Source organism: Coenobita brevimanus, chromosome 70 (assembly GCF_032717465.1).
Source record: "Coenobita brevimanus isolate Jiangsu-jjx chromosome 70, ASM3271746v2, whole genome shotgun sequence".
Lineage (NCBI taxonomy): Eukaryota > Metazoa > Arthropoda > Malacostraca > Decapoda > Coenobitidae > Coenobita > Coenobita brevimanus.
The window spans coordinates 42,950,796-42,975,224 of NC_137023.1; the positions used below are offsets into that span (position 1 = coordinate 42,950,796).

The following is a 24,429-nucleotide window of genomic DNA, read 5'->3' on the forward strand; positions in this document are numbered from 1 at the left end:
GTGTGTGTGTGTGTGTGTGTGTGTGTGTGTCCGTATAATATTAGTTTCACATTGTCATTCCCTTCCTCAGCCAACCATAATCTGCAGACACTCAGAAAGAACATATGTTGCAGATGTAAAAAGACAAACTGCTATGCGCCTTTTTGGCCGTGTCGAGACAGTATGAGGCAGTAGAGTGTAGCTAGCGTGAGGGGAGAGAATGATGACCGTGCCGACACCCACTACCCTACTTGGTAATTATCTTCTGCCTTTCCTCCGCGTCATTCTGTTTCTTGGCCGGGGATGATGTGTTTCTGCTGGGATGACGTGGTTGGTTCTTCGGTTTTAAGGTCGGGAATGGAGGCTAATAGGGACGTTTGTTCTAAGTGAGGAGTCGGTTCACATGGAATATGACACGGCTGGGTGGGTGGTAGTGAGGTGTTGTTGCGGTAATGTGGTGGTGGTGCGGAGATATTGTAATGGCCTGATGTTAATGATAATAGTAATATATGAGGCAGTGGTGTAGAAGATGAAGAAGTATGTTAGTTCTAAATCCCCCAAAGCCTTCAGTAGTCAATGTCCAGGTTTCCAGTTGTACTGCTAGGTGAATAGGACAGTGGTGTGGTAGTGCATTGTAGCGAACAGTGTAATGGTCTTGTGGTGGTGATAGGGATATTTTTAGTGAAGCGCCGGTGGTGTTGTAGTGCAATGTAATGATGATGATGGTGATGATAGGGGAGATTATGATAGTGAGGGAGTGGTGTGGTGACCTGTGGTAGTGTGACGGAACGGTGTGGTGGAAGGAGACATGTGATGATTTTTGGTTGTAGCAGTGACGTCTAAAAAGTGATCGAGTCATGATGATGGTAGAGTGATCGTTTGGTGATGTAATTGTGGTTGATTGTTTGATGTTTATAATGGCAGTGATGGTGAAGAAGAATGGTGTGATTGAGAAGTGAGATGTGAATGTTTTTTTGATGGCAATGATGGGGAAGAAAGGTGTGATAGAGTGGAAAGCTTTGGTCTTTTTTGGAAATTCTGAGAAGAAATTGTGATGTCGCGATGGTGTGTTATGGTGTTTGTGGTGTCAGTGGTGAAGATGGGAGTGTGTGATGACTAGATAATAGTGACGAAGTGAAGTAGCGATGATGGTAGGAAAGATGGAACTTAGCGTAATGATCATGTAAAGTATGTTGTGGTGAGATGGATGATGATGATGATGATGATGATGGAAGTTTGCAATGAAACAATGTGATGATGATGATGATGATGACAATGTTGAAAGTATGTTGCGGTGAGTTAGATGATGATGATACTGTTGAAAGTAGGTTGTGGTGAACAGGGTGTTGATTACAATAACGATGATAATGATGTCGGAAGTAGGTTTTGGTGAGTTAAGTGGTGGTGATGGTGATGTAAAAAGGTGGCTTGAGGTGGTAATGATAGTGTGATGAGGGTGGCATTGTAGAGTCCCGGTCTGTAGCTGTTCTCACACTTCTTGCCTTCTAAACTAATGATGCGAGATTCCTACCCGTTTGGATTGTTGGTGATTAGTGAATATCTCATTAGCTGAATATATCATTAGCTTTTGACATGGTTTTAAAACGTGGTAAAGGAAGTACTGACATGCATCAGATAGACAGTCAGACAGAGCCAAAGACAGACAAAAACCAAACAAACAAACGAACACACACACACACACACACACACACACACACACACACACACACACACACACACACACACACACACACACACACACACACACACACACACACACACACACACACACACACACACACACACACACATTAACAGACAGAAAGATGGTCTTACAGACAGAAAGACGAACATTCAGACAGACACAGACAAACAGATTTTAAAAAAGAAAGATGGACAAGGATGTATATTTATAAACACGGACAGACTGTCTTGTTTAGGTGCAGACGTGCATCACTCTGAGAGATGTTACAGTTCAGGACGAAATGAACTGATCATGGATTTGGTTTTCTTCTTTGTTCTTGCTGAGGGACATTTTCGCAGACTGTCCGACTTGGGCTCCTTTTATACGCAGAAAAATATTCGCACCGAAACTCGCTGACCTAACTAAGATTCATTTTTTTTTTTTTTTTCCGGGGAGGACCAGAGTCGTGGGAAGATTTTGGATTTTCCGTGTCCAAACAGATCTTTGTTATGAAAGTGTATCGGAAGTTTGCATGAAAGCCACAGTAACGAGTAAGGAAAAGTGCGTAAACAAATGAATGAGCAAGGACAGTCGATCGCAGGAATTTCATGAACGCTTGGTGGGAATGTGAATGCTAGAGGAGTGGGAATGGGAGAGGGAATGGACTTGATGGGTGTGGAACTGATGGAGGGAATGGGAATGGAAGTGATGGAGGAGCGGGAATGGGAAGGGAAAGGGAGTAGGATTAGGAGTGGGAGTGGGGGTGATGGGGGAGTAGGAATGGGAGTGTGGGTGATGTGATAGCGGGAATGGGAGAAGGAAAGGAAACAGGAGTAAGAAAGAGTAGGATTGTGAGTGGCAGTAGAAGTAGGAAAGGGAGTGGATGTAGCAGTGAGAATGGGAGTGGGGTGAGCGCGGACAGGAGTGGGAGCGAAAAGAGAAAAGAATCGCTACTCACAGGTTCGACGAATGAAAACCAGAAATATATTTGCCTGATTTTGTGTTTATATTTTCGTGTTTATATCTTTCCATGAATGTATCTTTGTGTGTGTCTGTGTTTGTATGTATGTGTCTTTGCCTAAATGTAGATATCTTTGTGCATGTGTCTGTGTACACGTCTATGTGTATCAGTCGGTATGGACGAGGTGGTAGTAGTGGTGGGGGGGAGGGGTACCAGTTATGGGGACTGCACACAGTAACAACACCACCTCCCCTACTCCCACTCCCACTCCTTCCGTGCCGTGAGTGTCTTTCTGGGCCACCTGGCTCGGCTGCTCCCTCACTCCCTCGTCACGGCACTGCTGGGGTGATTGGAAGTTGCTGCGACGGACCATTGGCTAGGTTATTGTTACGGACCTTACAGTGCCAACGGGATCCCTGACCCTCTCTCATCATTCTCATTTCTGTCAGCTGTGTCCCACGCCATACCTCAGTGCAGTTTTACCCTCTCCAGATCGAGGATGTTTCGTTTAAGCTGAATAAAATCGTATGTATAGCATTAACCAGAATAAAAAGTCATCGGGATGAAGTCTGAGGGTAAATAAATGTGCTATATAGAGAACTCATTGTAGCTGATTCCAGACTATTTATTCACATGATGAAAATTGTCAATACCGATTTTTTTTTTTTTATTCTCGATGTTTTCAACTCTGCCTTGATTTCTCGACGTTTCTTACTTCCTTGAATGACTTTCCCCCTTAGATCTTTATACCCTTATGACTCATCTCCTTCCCTTCCTCATCCTTTTCTCCCACTCCAATCTCCTTCACGTTTTTTCCTTCTTTTTCGATCTTCTACCCCTCAGCCACCAACATCGCCTCAGCCACCAACATCGTAACATTCCTATTCCATCCCCCTCTTTCCATGTTCATACTTCTCTTCCCTTCTGCCTTTCCCCCCACCCCTCTACTCTTCCCTGTTCTTGATTCTCCTCCCCCGAATTCCCTATCCCCCACCCAGCTCCTTCCTTCTCCCTTCCCATCCCTTCCCTCTCCACGCTTAGTTCATCCTTCCTCTTAGTCTTGATTCGTGTCTTACTTCCTCCTAATTCACATTCTATTCCAATTCCCCTTCCTCTCCCACCTTCTCCCTCTGCTCCCTCCCGTCCTCATCGACATCTTTTTCTTCCATTCCCTTTCCTTTGCTCCATTTCCCTCTCCCTCTTCCTTTCCATTTCCTCTTCCTCTTCTCCCTCTTCTCGCATCTCCTGCTGCATCTCCCCCCATCTCCTCTCTTTATCTCTCTCCCTTCCCCCCCTCTCTCTCAAGCTTTCCGCATCACTCCTTCCCCTATCCTTCCTGTTCCCTCCCCCTCCCTCCCTCCCCCACCCTGTCCCCCTCACCCAAGGCCAACGGTACCGCAGGCACCATCTACGTAACTGGTTTGTTTTGTTGATTAAAAGGGCGTGTGTCACATTCCTTACACCCGCAACCCCACACACCCTGCCCCCTCCTCTTCACTACCTTCCCCTTCCACCTTCCCTCCCGCTCTTCCACTTCTCCACCTTCTTTCCCTTACCCATCCCTACCCCTCCCACTTCCCCTCTCCCTTCTCTCCTCCACCCTGTCCCTGTGCGAGCCCCTCTCTTACCCCACACTACGGTGCCCCACCACCCTCACCTCCTCTAGGCTGTGTGAGAGCGGCAGGGAATTAGAGGAGGAGGAGAATGGGAGGGAAGGAAGGGGGAGGAGGAGGAAGAAAAAGGGGAGGTGAGAGAAGGATGGAGGGAAGGAAGGAGGGGGAGGGGATGCTGTGCTGATTTGGAGTGGGTGAGAGGGAAATGAAGATGAGGAGAGTATGAATGATTAAGTAACTAAATGAGAGTAAATGAGTGAGTGGGTTTGGATGAAAGAATTCTCAACTCTTCAGTACGATGACGTCTCTTATTTTATTCCTACAGCTGCTAGACGATTTTACTCAAGTGGAGATATTTGACCTATTATTTCAACAAGCAAGCAGTGACGAAGTTTTCCATACTCTGAATAAAAAGTCTGGTGATAGCAAGAACGAAAAAGAAAGACGCATTCGTAGTGAAGAAACTGAAGGGAAGAGAGTGGGATTGCCTGGGTGGAGAGAGAGAGAGAGAGAGATTCTAAATATATCCGAAGTGAAAGGAAGGGTTTAGAGGAATGAATGGTTGAGAGAGAGAGAGAGACTGTAGCTGTAAAATCTAAAGTGAAAGGGAGATACTGTGTAAGTGGAGTGGTTAAGAGGGATTGGATGATGATGATGATGATGATGGAGTAAGTGCATCTGGTGGTATGGAAGAAGTGGAGAACGGTAAAATTTACGAGAGGGGAAGGAAGGAAAATGAGGAAATGGAGGAAAGAACATGGAGAGATGGAGGAAATTATATGAAGAATTGGAGAAAAGACAAACACAATTAGTCTTATATCTCCTAGGACAGTGGAGTGACTTGGAGATCTGGGCATGAAAGAGTATGGAAAGGAGTGAAGGATTTAATAGTCAGAATAATATAGGACTCAGTGTGGAAGGGAATGCAATAAGTACAGCAAGAAAGGGTTGAATGTACCGATAAAAAAGTGAAAAGATGTGGTTAGGGTAGTGAAGGATGAAGTAGGAAGGTAGAGGACAAGGTAGTGAAGAAGCAGAACGTATTGGTAAAGAGGTAAAGAGAAGGTGTGGTGAGGGGAATGAAAGATAAGGAGGGGAGTGAAGGAAAAGATAGTGAGTTACCGAGTGCATATGCAGTTGTTAGGGGGTAGGAGACAGGAAAGAAAATAGAGAAAATGCGTAAATATGGTTCAGAATAAATAAGTGGATCAGTAAAGTCTGTATTCTTTACTCTAACTTGGCCTAAAATTGTCATCTCTTCATATTTATTTTGAATTGAAACAATAGATTAACTCTAGAATATGATGCTAGTTCCGAAGGCCTGTGGAAAGGATGCAGAACTGTACCATAATCTTCTGACACTGAGGTACGTGAAAATAAGCTTCAAATGGTCGAAAATATGAACCAAGTTAGTGTGGCAAAAGTATAGTAAGGAATGTAACGAGTGAGTGAATTGAAGGGAGAGGGGATAGGCACGACCACATATAGGGTGGGTGGGTGAGTTTGTGAAGGGTGGGGATGCAGACTCCAACATTCCCCCTCCCCCTTCCCCCCTCCACCCGGTGCCTGGCTGTTGGGGGCACTGCTCGGTGGAACTTACCTCAGTCTGTTCCCCCGCCTCGTTCCGCCCACACCTCCCACCCACACCTCTCGCCCACGCCCACACCTCATACCAACTTCTGTTTCATATCCACGCCCACATCTGCCAAAAAATCAGTGTACTTTTGTAACTGGTGATGCAGGTGTAGCAATCAGTTTTGGTGCGTGAATTTTGAAGTTGGTTCTGTAGGTGCATGGATTTTGGAGTCAGTTGTAGAGTGTTCGTGGTAACTTCAGTTGTGCATGGTGATCTTGTGGACAACTAAGATAACAGTATCCATCAAGTATCGTCTATAACCATACACAGTGACCTAAGAGAGAAGGACCTGTCTGTGTCGGCGCCTGGATTTTAGAGATTGCTCTGGAACATCGAGGGTGACTGCTGCATCGCATAATCGTGTGGATTTCTGAAGCGACTACGGCTTTGGATTGTGATCTAGAACCACAGTTACAAAGATACTGGGAATCATATTCAGCCGTGGGTTGTCTTGAACATTCATAAAGAAACAGAGACTCATATTCATCCAGGAATTGGCATCTCGAACCACCGTATAAAGGCTGCGAACCCTGTAAGACTACTGTAAAAGTGAGAGGGAGAGAGAAAGACGATGGGTGCCCAGGAACTTTCAGTGTCGTCTAAGGAACAGAAGGGGGCGGTGAAGGCGAGAAGTGACACTACCAAGAGTAAGTTTTACTTTTAGCTATTTTTATATAACTGTTTTATGAATAATTTATTCATTTTATGAAAGGCCTGTGGGATAAAGGCAGGATCCCGGGGGCTCGAAGGGTCTGTGCAGTAGTCTCGTTCTTTTTACGGGACATACTTCTGCTAATAATCCTCTTCTTTTGTGTATTTTGTTTCCTTGTTGATGATGATGATATATGATGAAGATTTTATTTTATATAACCGAATCTGGGCATAAGCAACATAGTCCACATCCGAGACCCAGCAGTCTTCCTACTGCAACATACGTAGCTACACACAACTTGGGCATTAGTACCTATCGTTTATGCTGATAACACAAGTGGGTGGTCTCATTTAGGACAGATAGGATGAAGCGCAGTACATACGTCTCCCCAGTGGGCCTGTCCGTCCTTGTGGCAGACTGGCGGAGTCGCTGTTCAAAAGTCGCGAGGTCACCCATTGGTAACGGGGCCTGCTTTTTGTGGGTGTGTGGCAGGAGCAGGAAATAAATGAGCTCCCTTCACTCCCCTAAATTGCGTAAAATCCAGTGATGGGTGGCTAGAACGAAGAAAAAGAGGCGTCATCCTTGTTTTTGGGGTGTCTTTCGGGGGCAGGTAAACAGAGGAGCTCCCTCTTTATTATAATTTTTTCTGTTGTAGATGACGGTGAATAAAATCGTCTCTTTGGTAATAACCAGAAATAAAGGCGTCATCCTGCTGCAAGGATAAACTCTTACGAGACGCTACTTCCAAGCTAAATCAGTATCGTCCTGCGGTTTAAGACCTTCGTCGGAAATGGTGACTGGAGAATGTTTTTAACCTTTACAAGGCGGGACGTCACATCTGAGTAGAATGTAAGCGTGAGGCGGTAACGAAAATGATAAAATTTTGTATTTCATACGTCCGGAAATGATTAATGGAGATTGTTTATAATATATTGCAGATACTGAATTTTGATGACTTAGAAATTAACCTGGTAACTGAGATGACATCTTTGCTAATGTTATTCCTGCTACTTCTAGTTGATTTTATTCGGTATAGGGGAGTCTTTTCGTAGTAAAGTGGTTAATAGAGGTTATATCCAACTCCACCACGTTGAAAAGCCTTCCTTTGTTAGATGAAAGCATCTGACAAATAAATAATAAATAAATTATATATATATATATATATATATATATATATATATATATATATATATATATATATATATATATAATGTGTGTGTGTGTGTGTGTGTGTGTGTGTGTGTGAGAGAGAGAGAGAGAGAGAGAATACAGTGTGTACGTTACAAAGAGTATGCTGTAGGTATCAAAGAATGCATTATGTCCCTCAGGCAGTGTTGGTGGAAGTAGTGGTGGTGGTGGGAAACTAGATCAGTCGGTTGGAGTGTCTGGCCATCACCTCCACAATTACCACACTTTTGGTGCCGCTGGGAGACAAGGTGTGAGTGTGGATGTGGCTGTGGACGTAGGTGTGGGGTGGTTGTGGGTTTGACAGCAGATGTGGTGTGGGTGTAGAAGCTGTCGTGGTTGTTGGGGCGGGCCTGGGTGTGGCTTTAGGTGTAAGTGTAGATGAAGGTGTGATTAAGGCGCCGTCGTTGCTCCTCCCACCGCCCACCTGGTAGAGGGAGGGGGAGGGAGAGGGGGTAGTGATGGGGTTGTGTTTTATAGGTTGTGTATGTGTGTGTGTGTGTATGTGTGTGAGAGAGAGAGAGAGAGAGAGAGAGAGAGAGAGAGAGTTGAAAGTAGACTATTAAATACGAAGAAGTGAAGGAATGGAGAGAAAAATGAAGAAAATTGAAGGGTGGGTTAGGAGGAAGAAATATGATGGTATGTTTTCCGTCAACAAAACCGTATCGTTATCTAGAGATTTGAGGAAGATGGATGTGACAAATGTTTCTTTATACATTTAGTCTGATGCTGTATTATTTTACGGTGTTGAGTGAGAGAATAGTTATATATTTTTAAATAATCTGGACCTAAACATAATCGTTCCACGTTTCAAAATTTAAGCAGAACTAGTGCAGCAGTGGCAATTTTTTGGCTTTACGGCAGAGAGGAGTATCAAGTAGATTGGTTTACCCCTTCAGGACGACGAGTTATTTAATTCTTGCCATTACCAGGGGATTTTATTCGTCTCAAGATATCCCTGGTAGTGAGGGGCTTGAGACATTTTCCATTAACCCCATCTCCACAGTAAATTTGTTCTCTTTGTAATAACAGTCTTCTTTTGCTTAGGAGAGACGTCTTGCAGCAAAGGGTTTAGGAACGTTCCCTCGAAGCTCTCAAGTGCATTTTTAGAGAAGTTCATTTTTTTTTTTTTTTCATACGATTTCACTCAGCTAAGGAGAGGCCGGGTTAGGAAAAGAAAATTCATTTTGTTGTCGGCGATCCACCACGATCGCAGTTATAACTCGCACTAAACCACAATCACCATCATCAAGCACTTCACAAGCACCCCATTACCTCCAGTCACCTGTCTGCCACACCAGGCATCAACCACTCCACTACAACTTTCACTACAACTACAGTTACATGGATCATTCTACCACAAGCACAAGTCTGCCACAACCACAGTCACTCTACCAGTCACCCTACCACATTCATTGACTCGACATTCACAGTCAGTCACTCCACTACAGTCCCAGTCACTACCACAACCACAGTCACTATACCACAACGACAGTCACTCTACCACAGACAGTCACTCTGCCACAGACTCCCAATCTGTCACATCCAAATCACTCCCTCAGTCGCTCTGCCGCAACTACAGTCTCTGTACCACAACGACAGTCATTTTACCACAGTCATAGTCACTCTACCAGTCACAGTCGTTTTACTACACTTACAGTCTTAAAGCATTTCACAGGCATCTCACAACGTCTACTCTTCTGTCTTCCGCAGAAGCATTAAGCATTCCACCACAGCCACATTTACCACACACACTCCATCAGTCACAGTCATCCCGCCGCATCACAGCTAGTCCATTTATGTCCACCTTCTAGGTTGTCTGCTGTTTACCACACCACCATCAGCTATTCCACCGCATCTACAGTTATCTCGCTCACTCTGCCACAGCCACAGCCACTCCACTAGAACGAGTCTTCAAACACTTCCCAGACACCTCATTACGCTAATTACTCGGCTGTCTCCTCATCACACACCCCCAACCCACCACACACGCTTCCTCCATCATCACCCAGTCACTATCTTCTTCACCACCTCACCACCTCAGCCACAGTCCAATCACTTCGTCGTCTTCTGTCAGCCACACATTCTTTACCCACTTTACCACCACAGTCACCACACAAGCTACACCACCCATCACTGCCACAGCTCGGTCACATCGCTGTCTCCTGTCTCACTCCATCACCAACCACAATCCAAACACTTCCTCCACCACAACCACTGTTACCACACACACTTCACCTCCTCCATCAACAGAATCATTGGTCAGTCATATCGCTGTCTCTATCTACCACACTACCACCAACCATCCTGCTGCAGTCGCAAGCTAAGTACATTGCATCACAGTCACAACATTAACAGTCTTCTCTACTAGCCACGTTCATAACACACTTCACCACCACCACCACACCACGACAACAGTTCAATCACCTGACAGCATTTTCCCTACCACATCACCTTTATCCATCCCACCACAACGCAGACACACTTCCGTCACCACAAGCAGCCGCTACACACACACACACCACCACCACAGCCATCCGCCACACACACACACTCCACCACCACAGCCAACCGCCACACACACACACACACACACACACACACACACACACACACACACACACACACACACACACACACACACACACACACACACACACACACACACACACACACACACCACGACCACGACCACGACCACAGTTCAATCACCTGACAACATTTTCCCAACCACACCACTGCCAACTATCCCAATACAACCTAAACATACTTCCTCCGCCGCCATCCTCATCGCTGACCACAGCCACTGTCACGCCATTAGTGACTCATTGTCTTCAAGTCCTTCACTGCGAGAGGCTTTATCTGTTCAGAATAAAAAAAATGGTTAGACGATTGCAAGAGTAAAATAGTTGAACGCATCGTCTTGAAGAGGATAAACAGATATTAACCCGAGTAATAAAGAAATGAGCATCCGTGTTCTTCCTGTCTCGTACCGTTCTTCCACAGCTGCATCCACCTCATAAAGCACACCTGTAGCCGCGATAAAAACACACTAATGACCACTGAGCCATTATAAATTGCACTCTGCCGCAACCACCAACACATCATTATTATTACCACTGCAGACACCATCACGACGGCTGTAAACCACACGTCTAATCATAACCACCAGTCAACAGTTCCACCACTTACAGAAGTAGCCACGCAACACAGCACTATACGGTACAGTGTCCATTTCTCAAGTATTTACAACAGCATTCAGTCTGTTATGAATTACCAAACACAACACTGACGGCTGTACTATTTAGCAGTCATTTATGAACAGTTGTAAGCATTAGATGTAGTTAGTCTGTACAGTATGTCACGTTAGAGAGCATCCGACAGCGATGTAGAAAAGTAGGGACGTTTTGCCCTCATGATGATTCATATAAATGGCAGTTAAAAATGGATCTTACCGTCCCCTATGCGATCTTAGTTTTTAGTACTACAGACCTTCTTCCACCCTTTGAACATCTTGCAGTTACATCGACTATACTCCACAGCACCTGCTCCACGCTAAACCATCCTGCACAATTGTCACTCAGTCATTTGTAACTCCACCACCTATGGGAACTCCCACAGCTTTTGTACAGATTAAACCACCCAGCAACCCTTACTTCATAACTAACCACCCTCCCCACTATCCACAGTCACTCTCAGTACCCACTCCACCACCCACAGTCACCCCCACTCCACCCACAATCACATCCGCATACACACGCACTCCCCTCAGCTACTCTCACCCTACATCACACAAGTCATCACCACCCACCTGATAACCTCTCACTTTCTCAAGCACTTACCTTCCAATCCACCAGCCATCAAGCACTCCATCAATTGCCTAACCACTTATCACCCCCGGCACAGCCCTCTCCACGAACTCATTCCGTCATACACCACTCACGTCATCCTCCATTTAATAACCCATCACTCATCACATCCCCAACTCCATAAGCTTCTCCACCAGCCTACTCCAGTATACACGAGACGGCCACAAATCACCATTCCTACTCACTTATCGTTCACCAACTATTTAATACCCACCTAATCACTCATCGCCTACCTATTCACACGTCACCCACATCTTCTCTACTAGCCTCTTTTATCAACCCACTTCATCATAACACCACATAAATAATCACAGTCACCCATCACTCTCCTAAACACGTATCCCTGTCGCACCCATCATCGCCCGTCACCTTTACCGTACAAAATTAACACACATCACCCACCTAACCACTTAATACCACTTAACCATCTACCTTCCACCTAACTACATCGCCCATAACCACCACCTTACATCCATTAGCCATCCATCTGTCGTCCCATGAGCCATAACTGTCTCCCCCTGTCAGATCACTTCTCATCAGCTCACCCCATCATTACACTAATCATCCATCACCTTCCAAACTATCAGTAAATTGGCCTTTTTCATCTTCTTCCTATCCACCTTATTGACCTTCTCCATACCAAACTTACTATTTTTTCACCCTTCTGGCAGTCTATCCATCCCGCCTCTTTTTCCACACTTTCATCCATCCATCCATCCATCCCACCTGTTGTTTTATCCATTCATCCCACCTGTTGTTTCATCCATTCCACCTGTTATTCCATCCATTCATCCACCCTTAGTTCTTGCTCTCCACCACTTTTTCCTCTGCCAGTGAAGATGAAAGATTGTGTGATCAAGGGGAGAGAGAGGGGGGGGGGAGGCATGAAATCTTTACGTACGAGTGATGGGATGTGGGAGAGCCTTCTATGCCTGCGAGAGCACACGGTTCCAATAGGCGTCACCCAGTTCCCACCACACACACACATCCGTCCTTTTTTTCTTCCATACACCCTTTGCTTTGTTAATGAATGCAAGTCAGGATCGTGTTTAATTGTTGATGTGTGTGACGTAGTGCTAGTTTATTCCGCTCGCCTGATGCTGTGACCTCTTCATTACGAGATGTCTGTCCTAGGCTGACTAATATCTGTTGGCGACAACAGGACTATATCAATGTTCTTTGGCTCCTGTGACTAACTTACAGCTATTCAAAACTGCGTGGCGTTAAGAGGAATTGAATACTAGTGTCAGCCCTGAAGCGGTTAATCATTGCAGTACCGTATTAATACAACGAGGCTCCTGTGGCTCATTTCCACCTGAATGAAATTGTCTTGCATTTGTCAGAGTAGAATATTAGAGTTGCTTCGACCTTGGTAGGGTTAGAGAGAAACAAGTGAAGGTTGGTGTAGTGCCATCTCCCAAGGCTCCATGTTTGGATAATTTCAGTGGTAGAATGTTAGAACTCTGAAGTCTTGTGTGCAGGAAATTTCGGCAGTAAAGCAAAAATTGCTGCATTTGTCATCGTACCAGTGGCTTCCTTGCAGCTGTGTCTGAGAGTGAGATAAGCGGGGGGGTTATCGGCCTGTACTGAAGTTTATCTTGACGTCATCCCTTTTCATGGCTTCCAATTTGTAGCCCCTTCATTAATAGAGGTCTCCCCTTCTACCTGTATAAAGTATTTTGGCAGTAGTTAGAATATGATGAGAAGGGCGTCATCCTACTGAAAGAGGTCAAAACAAAGCTAGGCAATTTGATACCCGCTTGTCTTGAACATTGGTGACGTCGTTTCCTTTGATAGCTGCCGACACTGTTGCCTGTATTATCACACACCAGACTCGCAAGACTTAACATTACCAGATGTAAGAAAATCGGAGTTTACCTCTTCCCTATCTTTATCTTGCCGCCTGGTATCCTCTTCAGTCTTAGGGTCTTTGTTATATTTTTGCTATCTCCAGACGGATATACCGAAATTTGGAATTTGGATAGATTTTTTTCGAACTAGTTGGGTTATATAAAATCTTAATCATCCTACTCTGTACGAGTTGAAGAAAATCGTCTGGAGTTAATAGAAAGGAAAAAATGAAAGTGGTCATCGTAGTGGAGAGGTTAACTTTCTCTTGCTACCTCCAGATGGTTTTATTTTGCTCAGGAGAGATTTTCCCCGTAATGAAAAAATTACTAGAATGGTTCATAGTAGTACCTTATTATTATTATTATTATTATTATTATTATTATTATTATTTGTTTTTTGCAAAGCTTTATGTATAATGTGCGAAGAACGTGACAAAAAAATGAAACAGTGTGAAACCATTGTGGTGCCATTTATCCCGTTCGTCTAGAGGACGTAATTATTGCTCTGTTCTTGTCTTCACATATTTTTACGCAAAATTAGGGAGACCTTTCGCAGTGAAGAAGTTAGAAACACTCCACTATGAAAGATCTCCCCAGACCTATGTATAAATGTCAGTTAGTGGCAAGAGTAAAATATAAAATGCGTCAGAGTAGTGGTACTAAAACATTATTAGAAATGAGGTAATTCCCTGAGATACGCCCTCCTGTCACCGCTCCTCCCACAGTACCGGATATACAGTTTTAATGATTTAGTATCACTACCCTGACGCATTTTATGTTTACTCTTGCCACTAACTGACATTTATTCAGATTGGGGGAGACTTGTTGTAACGAAAGGGTTAATAGAGGCTAGATCTCATTTCCCCAGTGCGAAAAACCTCTCCTAACCTGACTAAAACTGTCTGAAAATAGCAAGAATAGAATGAGAAAGTGAGAAAGGTAGTGAAGGAATTAAAAGAATAACCCTGTCCAGCCCTTGTTACAGATTGACTCTATATTTTAACAATGTTTATGACTTACAGTAAATATTTATGTGAAGAACGTGACATGTAAAATAGAACAAATTTTAAATAAGAGCAGTCTAGTCTAAACATTCTTACTACCTTTGACGTCATGCCCTCAGGTAGCTTCCAATATTTTCACACTTCCGGATATACAGTTAACCCCTTCAGTTTGAACACGAGCACATTATTGTAATTTTGTTGTTGTTGCTGCTGGGTGTTTTTTCCCTAGATCGTAGAGCACACTAGTAATAAAAGGGTTGACGACTGATATAGGCCCCGTAAATCCCCCCATTCGAAAAATTCATCCCGAGGTGAATATATTCATGTGAAGGATAGAGACTAGTGTAAATGTCATCATACTGAAGGAGTTAATGAATTCTTTATTCATGGAATAATCCTTGAGACGTTACAGATTACTTTTTATTTGCGATAAGCTGATACACTGCGAATAATAGCTATAAAAATACTAATACATCCAGAATACAGCAAGGTTTGAAACAGGGGAGGTGTAATCTGAATATTTTTATTGTAAATGTTATTCTCTCACGTAGCTGCCCTGTTTAAGCTGTATCTTCACACTTTACCCGAAGCTGAACACTGCCAGATGTAAACGAATTTTGGGTTTGTGAAATAAGTCATTTAAGCATTTTACAAATCCATTATAGTTACTGCTAAGCTTATAAGTCACCAAAAATATTAACGTGGAGAACTTGGCGTCAAAACTGTAACGGTAACAGGATCCAGCGTAGAAACGGTCCACCCAAAACACTGCCATTTTTCGCACTCCACAGTTTACTCGAAGAGTGGGACAAGGCGTATCCTTTATCTTGGAGGAGGAGGATTCGAGAGAAAATTATGCTTAGCGACCGCGAACGTCTCATTATGAAAAACTGTTTTAGAATTAGCTATGCTGTTGGTACTGACATACAGTATTTTTAGGGCTACTTAATAATGTGTTTGCTGAGAGGTTCTGGGTTTAGTTGGCCTGTACAGTTTTTTTTTTTTTTTTTTTTTTTTTTTTTTTTTAGTACTGAATTCATTCTTTCATATAGCTTCCTTGTGTCGCAACCTCACACTCCAGTATGTACTGGAACTGGTCTGTGCTTTCTTGAAATAGTTAAACACATGAACTCAACTTTGCTCTTTTGTTTGCAGTCTTGGAGTCGTGTACTGTACATAAACTTTCTTAAGCCTAAGGTGATCTTCTGCTTTTATCTTTAATTCTATATCTACCATACGTTAAATAACGAAACTGTAGTGAATACTGAAGTGAATTGTACTTCAGTGTAATAAACTGCTACTGATAGAGACATCTCTGTTAAGAGTTTCAGTTCAAATTCTCAATGAATGTGGACCTTTTCGTGGCGCTGGTGGGTGTGGCAGCGTGACATCACCAGTGCAAACACTGGTTGGGGCAGGGTTGCCAAATAAGGGGCCGGCCACAAATTTCCAAACAGCAGTCGATTTGGGTTCGCATTCTCGTGAGTTTAGGAGGCTTTCTAGTTCCACTTTCTTATCGATTTATTTTGAATAATATAACCTGGAAAGAGTAGGAGTTCCCGTAGATTTGGGCTAGTATTTTCATGGGGTTTGGAAGCCCTCTACCACCTCTTTCTTAAGGATTTATCTTGAATAATAGGCTGCGTCTTGGGTATGCATCTGTTATTTTTGTGTAATGCCGACAGAGCGTATAAATACCATATAACAAAATATTAACGTGTCACGCGGAAATAAATTGGTAACGAGGAGGCGCGTGAATGCCTGCTAAGCTGACGAGAATGCAGGGTTTGGTCATTTTTAGGCCGCATTCACACCAAAGGCTTGCTGGCGCTAGCGGATGTGAGCGGGAGTTTATAATTATGTGTAAACCATACCAGTGGCCCCACTGGATGCAGGCGGGTGGAGGTCACAACTGTTATGGTTTACAGTGATATAGAACTCCCGCCTGCAACCGCAAGCGTTTGATGCGTACGCGGCCTTACCTGCGTGGTGAAACGACAGGTGTAAAAGAGCGGACATACTTTGAAAACCTGTATTTAGCGCAAAAGATCCTCCAGTTCAATTCAGCTTCTGCAGTACGGTGGTCTTCCAAGCTGAATACATTAGTCCAGTTGTAGCAGGAAGAAGGAAAGACCACGTTGCTGACTGAGGTGATAGGAGAAAAAGGTGGGCGTGATCTGTAGCGACAGTGTGATTAGCATGGTGTGTGTGTGTGTGTGTGTGTGTGTGTGTGTGTGTGTGTGTGTGTGTGTGTGTGTGTGCGCGTGCGCGTACGTGCGTGCGTGCGTGCGTGTGCGCGAGTGCGTGTGCGCGTGTGCGTGTGCGTGCGCGTTCGCTCGATCGCTCCAAGTATTTAGTAATGATTATGGCTTATGGGTCATCTCATGCAACACTTACACCTACACTTACTCTCACTGTGCCACGGTAGCCCACACCCGGCAACAGTAAAAACCACCTATAGGAAGCACTTCTTACTGGAACTTAACAACCAACTAAAAATAAATCGTATTCATTTGTCATATACGCAAATCGTTAGGTAAATATATTTATGTCTACAGTTACGGAATTGTCTACTAAGTTTTCGGTAACAGCAGACATAAATATACCATAGTATCAACTAAGTCCTAGAAGGGACTGATGATGGCACAGAAAAAGTATTATTTCATGGAAAAGAAGGATATGAGTTTACGGGATTGAGTTGGTACAGTGATAGGGAGTCTTAATCTTTTCTGCGAGGTGATGAGGTGATGGCTTTTATTTTTAGCGTCTTCAGATTATTTTACAGTATGCAACTTGGGAGGGAAATTTTCGACATGGAAGAGTGAAGTAGGATGGGGTGAGAAGTTGAGAAGGTGCAAGGTGAAATGAGACGTAAGGTGGAGTGAAGTGAGGAGAGAGGAGTAAATTAAGGGGTCAGGAAAGAAGCGAGGAAAGAGTAAAGGAAGATATAAAATAAAGGGAGAGGTGAGATGGAGAAAGATATAAAGTGATAATGGAGAAGAGATTAGAGGCTGGAAAAGGGCTGCAAGAGGCAAGGGAGAAAGAGAGGAAAGGCGAAAAGTGGGAAGGGGAGAGGCGAGGAGAAGCAGCGAGGAGAGAGGTAAGACAAGAGGGGAGAGGAGGAGAGAGGAGGAAAAAGGGATGAGAGGAGAGGGAGGGAGGGTGAAGGGAGGAGAAGGAGCCCCAGCACGTCTCCGATGTTGCGTCACCGGCTTGGGAGAAAGTGAGGTAAGTGCCGGCCGAATTAGTCCCAATGCCGGCAAGATTACCCACCCAGCACTGCCCTGGCAATTATCTCAAGCCGCGTTTCACTGTTCGCTTCATCGTCCTGCTCTCTTATTCCTCGGATTCGCGTCTCTTGTTCTTTTATGTCGTCTTGTATTCGGCAGTTTGGAAATACGGATGTATGAAAGAATTATTAGCCATGACTACAACAGTAACAAGGAAATAATAGAGTAATGATATTTCTTGTTAGGTTTCGGTTAGTGTGATTGACTAACTAAATCTTTGGTTGAAGTAGCTATTATGTAACTTTCATCCATGTTATAAAAAAGCATAGAAAGGATGGAGCAGAGTAGCGTATATGTATGTCGACATGAGAGAGAGAGAGAGAGAGAGAGAGAGAGAGAGAGAGAGAGAGAGAGAGAGAGAAATCATTTAGTGCCAGGTCACGTGTGGGGTGAATCAGGTCATGCAGTGTTCACCTCAATTTGTTTTAGTGTTCTGTGGTGATATAAAATAAAACGTTGTGGTCTTTAGCTGTAAGGTGCACTGTGCTCCTTATCTTAGTGCTCTGTGTAGGTGTAGGATCCTCTTGTGGTAGTGCAGTGTAGAACAGTGTATTGGATGTAGTGCAGTTTGTAAAATTTAATGTCTTTGGTGGTGTAAAGTGGTGTGTTGTGTAGTTGTAAGGTGAAATGTAGTTCTTAACTTAGTGTTGTATACACATAGTAATGGAATCCAAGGCATGAATAGTGCAGTGTAGTGCAATTGATATAGTTTAGAGTACCATGGTTGATGTAGCTCAGATTGTAATGTTAAGTGTAGTGTGATGCAGAGTGACGTATATTTCTTAGCTTTGTGTTGTGTATATATGGTCGTGGAACCCACGAATTTTGTATTTTGAAGCGAATGACAAAACTAATGTAGTAGTTTGTTAATGATACACGGTAAATAACAGACGTGATATATACTGACAAGGTGCACTGTCGTCCCTATCTTTGTGTTGTGTGTAGATAGTCGTAGCCAGCTAGTTTGTGTTCTGTGTAGCCGATATGGTGCAGTGCTTGTGGAGTAAGTTTTAGTGCTTTGTGATGGTGTGAAGTAGTGCCGTGTACTGTTGTATTAAGGGGTCCCACAACCCTGAGATGATTGTAATGCGTAGTTGTCTTGGAATTAGAAGCCTGTGTAGTGTGGTGTGGTGTAGTTAACGGAATTCACGGCTACTTAACCCCTGTAACTCGACGACATTCATACTTTGTCACCAGAGGATTTTACTCTGCTTTGGAAAGGACCCTAGGAATGAAAACGTTATTGAGGGTTGTATCTAATGCCTCCAGCTCGAAAAGTCTGCCCTAAACTGAATTAGACCGACTGGAAACAACAAGCGTAAATACAGAAGTGCATTACTGTTTTGAAGGATTAATGGGATAAATAGCATATACCGGTAAATAAAATAACCTGCCCCTGGAATATAAAAGGAAAAAATAATAAATGTTTTGGTCCTAAAAGGGGGGGGAGTGAAGTAGGATTAGATTTGTAAGCTAGAATGGTAAATAGAAATGAATGGCTGTACCAAGAAAAGCATACGTCTGGATATTTAAGGGAACAAGTGGTGGGCGCGTTTGTGGGCTAAATTGTGGTGACCTGAATGAAACCCAGAGGACGTCGTGGTGGCGATGGAGTATTAATTAGGATGCGTGTTGTAGGACAGAGAAGCGGCCAGGCGGTAGAACTAGGTAAGAGTATTGAATCTGGTTTTGGAGGTGAGAGAAGAAACTATCACTGGCACTGTTGAAGACTCGTTCGTTTTGCCTGTTTTGTGTGTGTGTGTGTGTGTGTGTGTGTGTGTGTGTGTGTGTGTGTGTGTGTGTGTGTGTGTGTGTGAATGAGGTGGATGACAATGGAGAGAAAATGAGATAAGGCAATTTAGGGGGATAAAGTAGAGATAGCAGAAAAAGGTCTAATGGTCTTGTAATGTGGGTGCAAATGATGAGAACAGATCATTAGGGAGAATGTAATGATGATAGTACACAGTGTCGCCTCGTTATAGTATGGCATGCTGTGGGTTTTAAGTTTTGTGAATTAAGTTACAGGTGATAGTGTAATATCGATGGAGGATGTGGAGTGTATTTTGAGTTATATAAGTAAACAGTTTTATTAATGAACAACTGAGGCAAAAGTGAGAGTGTAATTTGCCTGGAAACGATGAGAATATACACCATTAAAGAGAAAGTAATTGTTTTAATACACAGTGTCTCCGAATTATACGATGATGTGCTGTGTGGTTTGAGTTTGTGAGTGAATTAAAACATGATGACAGCACTGGAATGGGACTTGTATTATTGTGGGAAAGTGGGTTCTGTCTACTAGGGTTTGGTTCATATGAAGTTTTAGGATCGTTTAGAAATTAACCCTTTCATTGACGGAAAACATGCAGTATTCTGTTCTAACCAACTCCAGACTATTTTATTCAGCCGAGTGAGTCAGTAGAGGCTGAGTGTTTGATACCCGAGTTTTGAGGTCAGGCTAACTTGTGAAAAATATATATAGATAAGTAAGGTAACTACAGATACCTAACTCGTAAAAGAAAATATGTAAAATGTACAGGGAATTTAGCCAACTTATTGACACCCGGTAACCTGAAGATGTGTTATTTGACTGATTAGACAGTTATTCTTTAAGGCGTTTTAAGAAAAGAATACTTAACTCATATATGGCAATGAATGTTGTGTTTTTTTTCCTTCCATGGTGTCATATTATATGATTCCCTCATTAATAACTTTGTGGCACTTGATCCCTACTTATTAATATATATATATATATATATATATATATATATATATATATATATATATATATATATATATATATATATATATATATATAAGCGGTTCATTTCATTGCCTAATCAGAAGTTGGTTATCGTGGAGACTGAGTCAGTATACAGGTATCTCCACGGGATTTTTGTAGCTATGATAAGATTAGTGCATTCAACAACTGGGCGTTGGCGTGGGTTGTTAATAATGTATACTGTATAAGCATATTCATTACGCAATACGCCATGGACATTTTGCTGGCTCGTAAATAGGAATCATTTTGTACTGTGGTAAATATGGTCACACAACATTGTAAGATAACGGAGACTTTCATCAGTTGATCCTGTTATTTCGTACTGTTACCGCCTGTATTTTTCACATAACAACACTGCCAGCCGAGTTTTTCTATATATTATTCTCTTAACCTGAATTTTCTCTCTGATTACCGTGACCGCATACCTAAAACGTAAGATCCCATATAGATACAAAACGGGATACAGCTTTTCATACCTCTGGTTAATGCTACGAACTTCCGAATAAAAAGTTGGGCAGTAACTTTTCGTGCTTCATGTTCCTGTTGTGGACTTACGGGGGTAAAAAAAAAAAAAAAAAAAAAAAAAAAAAAAAAAAAAAACTTGGGTTATAAGTGACGAACTCTCGGCAAAAATAAGCATTCGTATATCTTTAACTCATATTCTAACGAGGTCGTAATTGTGGAATTATAGCTACAGAAATGGGTTATAACTTTTTTTTACTACCTCTATTCATCGGAAATCATCATTGGTATTAAGCTTGATTACATTATGAACGTATTTAACCCGAATAAAGTTCTGGGTATGGTCATGTAGATGCATTTTTTCCCATAATTCTTCACCTCAACACTAATACTAATCTTTTAAAAATCTCACTTCTCACTCTTATAATTATGAAGGAAGCTCTCTTAATGGAGACGAAGATTGTAACCAGGGCACATCTAAGCTGATAAACAATGCAGCAGTGATAAGAGTGGATCGGGTGATATCAGTACAGGAAAGGTGATGGTGGTGGTGGTGGTGGTGTGGTGGTGGAGTTAGAGTGGCTTGAGGTGTCGTAGAGGCTAGTTATAGCTGGTTTACTCTACCTTGATCGTAACCTCTTTCTGCTCAGTTGAAGGCCAAGCGTTGTAAGACTGGAGGATTGATTTAATAACGAAGTACAGTCATTTCTGCCTCATAATTAAGGCCCATCGAGTAACATGCAACCCTGACGTAGTAGTCTGGATGTTGGAGTGACCCATTTCTGTCATGTGAAAACAAACTGACAGTGCCACCTCTTTGCTGCACTTATTTTGATATTTATTTATCTACCCGCATTTAATTATTTTATAAACACGTGTTGAATTACTTGCATAAATTTACTTTTATTTATTTATTTGTTTTACCTTTGTCGTGAGGTATCCACAAATTCTCGTACTGTTGATAATACTCTTAGGAGGAATATGTTTGTACTTGCTGAAACTATTTGGTTTTGTGAAGGAACGGAACGTTATTAAAACCCTGCACAAGTAAAGTCGTTTGGCAGTATCAGAAATAACTGGAAAAAGACACTATCTTACTGAACTGAAAAAAAAAAAAAAAAAAATCCCCATGTCTCTTGAAAGAATCTGGAGTTGCGAAGGTATTTATTGTAAGCGATATGCATTGTACGAAGTGGTTCTGGAAGGGATTATTGAGAAACGAATAATACCGACATGTGTGGTAAGATAGAGAACAGTGCTTGACGAAAAAAAGAAAAAAAAGAAAAAGAAAAGGAAAATCAGAACCCGGAAGATGCACATTTTTTCCCGAGGTATTTTGGACACGCAACGCATCAATAAAATACTAAAGTGTTACAAAAAGCCTCCGTGCATACCGTGAAAGTTTTTTTTTAGCCATTGTGTTGAAATGTTTGGTTACAGGGGAATGGTTTTGTGGTTTTATTCTTTACGTGTGTCGGACAGTGGTAGAAGTAATAGATTTATGTGGACTCAAGGTACAATTTGGATTTTTGGAAAGTTGGTGTTTTTCAAGAATGTGTGTGTGTGTGTGTGTGTGTGTGTGTGTGTGTGTGTGTGTGTGTGTGTGTGTGTGTGTGTGTGTTTGTAGTGGCCGGCTGACATTAGAGCTAGAGGAAATAGAATCAGGTAATATTAGGTGGTTAGCTTGTGTTTTTGCAATTGAAGCCCATTTCCATTGTTGCTGTTGTTCTTAATTATGACTGCCAGAACAAATAAAGCTTCAGTATAGATGGTTTGCTTGGTCAGTCACTTTGAGGATAAAAATGAATGTGTATAGGTTATTGAAACTAAGCAAAAACAAAAAAAAAATTAACGTAGCGTGCTCAGTGTAAAAGGAAATTCCCAAGATCCTTATAAGTAATGCTGGTGTAATGATGTATTAGGTCAGCCATTTGGGGGGATTTTGTATGGGTTTTTACATTAGGGCTTGAATAACTTTGTCTCACTCACTGTGCATGGCAATTTGATATGAGGGAAAGAATAATCCTGGTGTAGACTGTTAATTGGTCAGCCATTATGAGGTTATGGGTGATTGTGTAGGTTTTAAAATCAGAATCTCAGTGAATGGAACTCCGAACTAGTGTAAGATGTACGGTAGTTAGAAGTGATGTATGAAAAGGAATTAAGGCAGCTAGATCTTAGTATTCATTAGATTATATAGCTTGTCAGCCCTTAATGACTTGTTTTTGAATTAGTACCTCCCAAATTAGATCTTGCGTAACATGCTTGATAGTTTGATGTGGTATGTGACAAGGAAAATGACATTACCAGATAGGCCTGTAGATAATCGCGGTGTACATTGGTTTGCCTTACCACCTGTTTTGAAGATACTGGTAAAGGTATGGAATTAGAAGTTAAATTATTAGGTCATGTAACATACCATTTTGATCCGTTAGAAGGATAATTCTGAAAAAAAATCATGTTATTTCTAACAGTGTAATCGTTACATCATACGTTGTTAGAGTCTTTACTTCTTTACAGGATTATCTTATAATCTTGTCCTGGCTTTTGACGGTGTAATCTCAGTAACGTGTGATGATACTCTTTACATCTTTGCAGGATTCTCTTATTCTTGAGACTCGGACAGTGTAGCTCATCGTTCATTATGACGTCAAATGGTTATCAGGACTATCATAATCATGCCAGCGGCTATGTTGGCAAGTACCGGGACACGGGAAGGTTTGGTGACTTTGACGGGACGAGGCACGGTGGCTATGGAGGAAGGTACGATAACTATGGAGAGAGAAGGGAAGCGAGAGGGTACGATGATTATAGGGAAAGGGGTTACGATGACAATGAAGCAGGGAGATACAATGACTATGCAGGCGGAAGGAACGATGATTATGGAGCAAGAGGATACGATGGTTTTGGAGAACGCGGGTACGATGACTCTGGCGACAGAAGAAATGATGATCTTGGAAACGAAGGGTACGATGATTTTGAAAACAGAAGATACGGCGAGTATGGAGAACAAAGGCGCAATGCCCTTGTTGAAGGGAGGTACGACGATTTTGAAAGCGACAGGTACGAAGGCGATGACTACGGCGGTGAACGTTCTACGGAGGCTGTGGAAAACTGGCTAAATAGAAACTCAAGCCCGTCGTCGAGCCCTGAACGTGACTATCCCAGTGACGTTCCTCTCATCCCGACGGCCAAGCTTAACCACGATATGAGGGACAAGGATGGTGAGTTCACAGTTCTTCCATAATACATGCTTTGAGTGATAATTGTATGGTTTTGTTGATATTTCGCATGCCTTAATTTTTCATGAATGTCAAAAGAGCACCAGTCTCTTCTTTAGGTAAATTTCGTTGATACTGAAAGTTTGTGCTGGAGAGAGAGAGAGAGAGAGAGAGAACATTTTAACCATTGAGAGCAATATATTTTTATGGTAAGAGGACGTCTGATAAGATACAATGATAG

At 42.6% G+C, this 24,429-nt stretch overlaps 1 protein-coding gene across 1 annotated transcript in view; it reads left to right on the forward strand.

Annotated features, from left to right (window-relative positions):
• Positions 1-23,611: 23,611 nt before the first annotated feature.
• LOC145406435 (epidermal growth factor receptor kinase substrate 8-like protein 1) overlaps positions 23,612-24,429 on the forward strand; it is a 117,605-nt gene continuing 116,787 nt past the window's right edge. The window contains exon 1 of the mRNA XM_080277590.1: positions 23,612-24,191. Coding sequence (XP_080133716.1) covers positions 23,612-24,191 — 580 coding nt within the window. The remainder of the gene's footprint in view (positions 24,192-24,429) is intronic.